The sequence below is a fragment of the Alexandromys fortis genome, unplaced genomic scaffold (genome assembly GCF_014885135.2).
Source record: "Alexandromys fortis isolate MF-2015 unplaced genomic scaffold, M_Fortis_MF-2015_v1.1 scaffold_283, whole genome shotgun sequence".
Classification (NCBI taxonomy): Eukaryota; Metazoa; Chordata; class Mammalia; order Rodentia; family Cricetidae; genus Alexandromys; species Alexandromys fortis.
This window is the reverse complement of record NW_026068164.1, coordinates 171,161-174,801: the sequence shown is the minus strand read 5'-3', so window position 1 is coordinate 174,801 and position 3,641 is coordinate 171,161. Positions and strand designations below refer to the sequence as shown.

The following is a 3,641-nucleotide window of genomic DNA, read 5'->3' as shown; positions in this document are numbered from 1 at the left end:
GGTGGTCCACAGTGAGGGTGAGCCCCCATCCCGGGCTGTCACAAGCAAATCATAGGCTGGCACCCTCTCGCGGTCCAGGCTGCTATCCAATACCAGGGAATAATAGTTCTTAAAGGTAGATACGATCTTGAAGGGTACATTGGGTGTGAGAGAGCAGGTCACTTGGCCGTTGACTCCAGAGTCAAGGTCGGATACGCTAATCAAAGCAATGACTGTGTTTGGCTGAGCATCCTCTCTTACTGGGAGGGACAGGGAAGTCAGTGTCACTTCAGGGGCATTGTCATTGATGTCTAAGATTTCTACCGAGACCGTACAGTGACCTACCATTGGGGGGTTCCCCTTATCCGTAGCCAACACTTCAATTTCATAAAACTTGTTTGCTTCATAATCTAAAGTTCCGTTGACCCTCAATTCTCCGTTGTTTTCATCTAGTGTAAATAAAGACCTTCCACTGGGCTTGATTGACATCAAAGAGTACTCCAGTTGCCCGTTCACACCTTCGTCTTGATCTGTGGCGTTTAACTTTATGACAAGAGTTTCGTTGGCAGCATTTTCCATTATTCTTACCTTGTATTCTAAATGATCGAACTCCGGGTCATTGTCGTTAACATCTAAAACACGAACCCAAAGCTGAACTGTACCAGTGAGTTCCGGCTTTCCCCCATCTGAGGCTGTCAGTAGCAAATTAAGTTCCGGGGTTTTCTCCCGATCCAGCGTCTTCTTTAATATAAGTGACGGTCTTTTAGTCTGCTTGCTATTTGTAGGTGATTCTAAAGAAAAATACTCGTTTTGACTTAATCTATAGACCAATACAGCATTCTCCCCTATGTCGGCATCAGATGCTCCCTCTAGCGGAAAACGCGAGTCTGGTTGCTTGGATTCATAAATCAGCAGCTTTTGTTCTCTAAGAGGAAACACGGGCGGATTGTCGTTAATGTCCCTCACCTCCACCTCCACGTGGAAAACCTGCAGCGGCCGGTCCACGATCACCTCCAGGTGGATGCTACACTCCAAGCTCCGCCCGCACAACGCCTCCCGGTCGATCCGAGAATTCACAAACAAAATGCCATTCTGCAGATTTACCTCCAGAAGGTCCCCGCGGTCCTTGGACGCCACCCTGAACAGGCGGGGCACCAGCTCCGCCAGCTCTAGCCCCAGGTCCTGAGCGATGCGGCCCACGAAGGTTCCGTGTTTGGCCTCCTCGGGGACGGAGTAGTGGAGCTGGCCGCTCCCTGCCTCCCAGATTGTGAACAGCAGAAGCAAGGGCAGCAGGCACCAGGATCCCTGGCAGTATGTCATGGCGACAAAAGACATAGTCTCTTTGAGATTTTATTTTATTATTATTAGCAGTAGTAGTAGTATTCTTGCTGCAGGATAATCGCAACAATGTAGGTGCTGTTTATAATCTTTAAAGCACGGGGCCAGCTTCTTTCCGGTCTGCAGATGGTCTGATTTTCTTCTGTTAGCGCTCTTGTTGGAGAACAACGACATCCTGTGGCTCAAAGTGTAAGTGCACTTGCGCTCTGCAATTTAAGCTTACTTCGGAATGCCATATTTGTGCTTTTCTTTGTAGGTTTCTAGTTAGTTCACATTTCAACAGCCGGTAGCTGATTAAGGGTTGTTTTATCTTAGACTTACAGTTTCTAGAGTAGTTTCATCTTCTATATAGATATCTAAGAACATACTACTGCACAAGCTGTATTATCGTGTAAAAAAGTATGTGGACAAATTACATTTGTATTGGCAATACAGCTTTTTAAGAGATTTGTAAGAAATATAACATATTCGAACGCCATGTATCCAACCTCTTCCTATAACTTTGTAATTGTGTTCTGCTGACTCTTTTAAAATACTAAATTATTCTGATTATTTGATTTAACTCTATAGAAAATAATTGAAGATGCAGATTTTCTGTTACCACCACAACACAATGGGATTTCAATTCAATACTAATAAGTTATTTACTATTTTATCCGAATAATTCTTTATTTGATATTAATAAATTTACTCAGCACAGATTGTGGGAAATTTAGAGCATATTTTTTAGGCTATGTAATTTTAAAGTTTTTGTTCAGTCATTATATCTGTTCAGGATTAAGGTTATTTCTGTCATATTGAAAAACTTCAATGTCAATTATACTTATTATTTCCTTGGAAAAATTAATTAATTTTCATCCAAAAATAATGTCAGTAGTTCTAGTTATATTTATCTGTTTATAGTATTTTCTTAGAAAACTATGTGAAGATTCTAGAATATAAAAGTTATTCTAAATCTCATTCACTCAATTTTATTATCATATTTAACCTGAGATACAAAAATATATTGGAATTTATATGGAACACTTATAAATGGCAATGAAGTTCATCAGCATTTTGTTAAAGAAGAAAATATTTTAATCATCTCAAGACTATATGGAACCAATTAATCAGCATCTGAATCTTGCCAGTAATATTAAGTCATTGAAAAACTCAAATATTCCCCCACTAAAAAGTGATTGTAAGTGGATACCCAAAATAATCGAGTTTATTTTCTTTATATGAACTTCAGTTTTCAATTGAACACACCAATAGTGACTTAATGACTATGAATCTATACCAAAGAAAAATAGTTATCATTGTCTGTAATTGTTTTTGTGATTGAAGACACAAATCCTAAATCAATACATTTAATACAATAAAAGAGAAAGAAAAAAATAGCCTATTGAGCTGACTAAAGTTAGAAAAAGAATCATGGTGAAAAGTTTTAATCTTTAGTTTTCTGAGTAAAATACGCAATGTTTTTCGGAAAGACTCCATACTAAATGAAGGTCCGTCACTATTTTGGATTGGAGGGTTATGTTACCAATATACATATAAAGAGTAATTTTTAGATTTTTGTGCATAGGGGTTTGCAGAACTAGTTAAGGGATCATGAGAGAGGTAGAAAATTCTCAAGAGGTGAGAGATCAAGCAGGTACTGTAAAACATGAAACAAGAAAACAAAAAGCCAGGCAAACAAGGGACAGAGAAGGGCACCAGACAGATAGAGAGGTGAGAGGAAGAGGGGTGAAGGACAGGAGTATAATGACAGATGTGTGACGATGTCATCACAAAGCTCCTTACTTTAAATGCTAACCTAAAAACTTACTTTAAAAAACTTAAAATGCAATTTGCAATGTCTTGACGTTACAAGGTTTCCATGAGTCTAACAATTATAACAGTAAATCCATCTGCTAGTAACACATCTCAAATACTATCAAGCCAGGTGTGGTGGTGCAGGTCCCTGATCCCTACATTCAACAAGCAAAAGAGGGATTGAGAATTCAGGAACTATACCAAGATGATGTGAGAGGAGGGCGGGGAAAGAAAAGAGAGAAATAATAAAATTTATGATTTAGGTTTCATGGGGGAAATCCTAATAGGTACTTAAGAGAAAAGGGAAAGACTTAGCTGTACATTTATTTTAACTGAACTGTTAGCTGTATTTCTTTGGGTTGTGTACTCTGGATATTGTTCTGAGTTTATTCACAGATGATCTTGTAAAAAAAAATTACAACATGAAAAAGTGAGTGAAAAGTAATATCAAAGTCACCAACCTAAAAAATACACAATAACTCAGTAAGTTTATATCTACTAGATGTATCAAATAAATATAAAAGCAA

The 3,641-nt window shown here is 38.3% G+C and overlaps 3 protein-coding genes and 1 pseudogene across 5 annotated transcripts in view; all 4 read right to left on the bottom strand.

The window, feature by feature from the left end:
* Positions 1–1,375, bottom strand: part of LOC126491952 (protocadherin alpha-11-like) — a 4,107-nt gene extending 2,732 nt beyond the window's left edge. The window contains exon 1 of the mRNA XM_050127969.1: positions 2–1,375. Within this exon, the coding sequence (XP_049983926.1) occupies positions 2–1,314 (1,313 nt within the window). The 5' untranslated portion in view covers positions 1,315–1,375. The remainder of the gene's footprint in view (position 1) is intronic.
* LOC126491938 (protocadherin alpha-6-like) overlaps positions 1–3,641 on the bottom strand; it is a 173,259-nt gene that overhangs the window by 131,031 nt on the left and 38,587 nt on the right.
* Positions 1–3,641, bottom strand: part of LOC126491936 (protocadherin alpha-C2) — a 196,204-nt gene that overhangs the window by 160,335 nt on the left and 32,228 nt on the right. The gene's annotated exons all lie outside the window — the stretch shown is intronic.
* LOC126491944 (protocadherin alpha-9-like) overlaps positions 3,213–3,641 on the bottom strand; it is a 15,363-nt pseudogene continuing 14,934 nt past the window's right edge.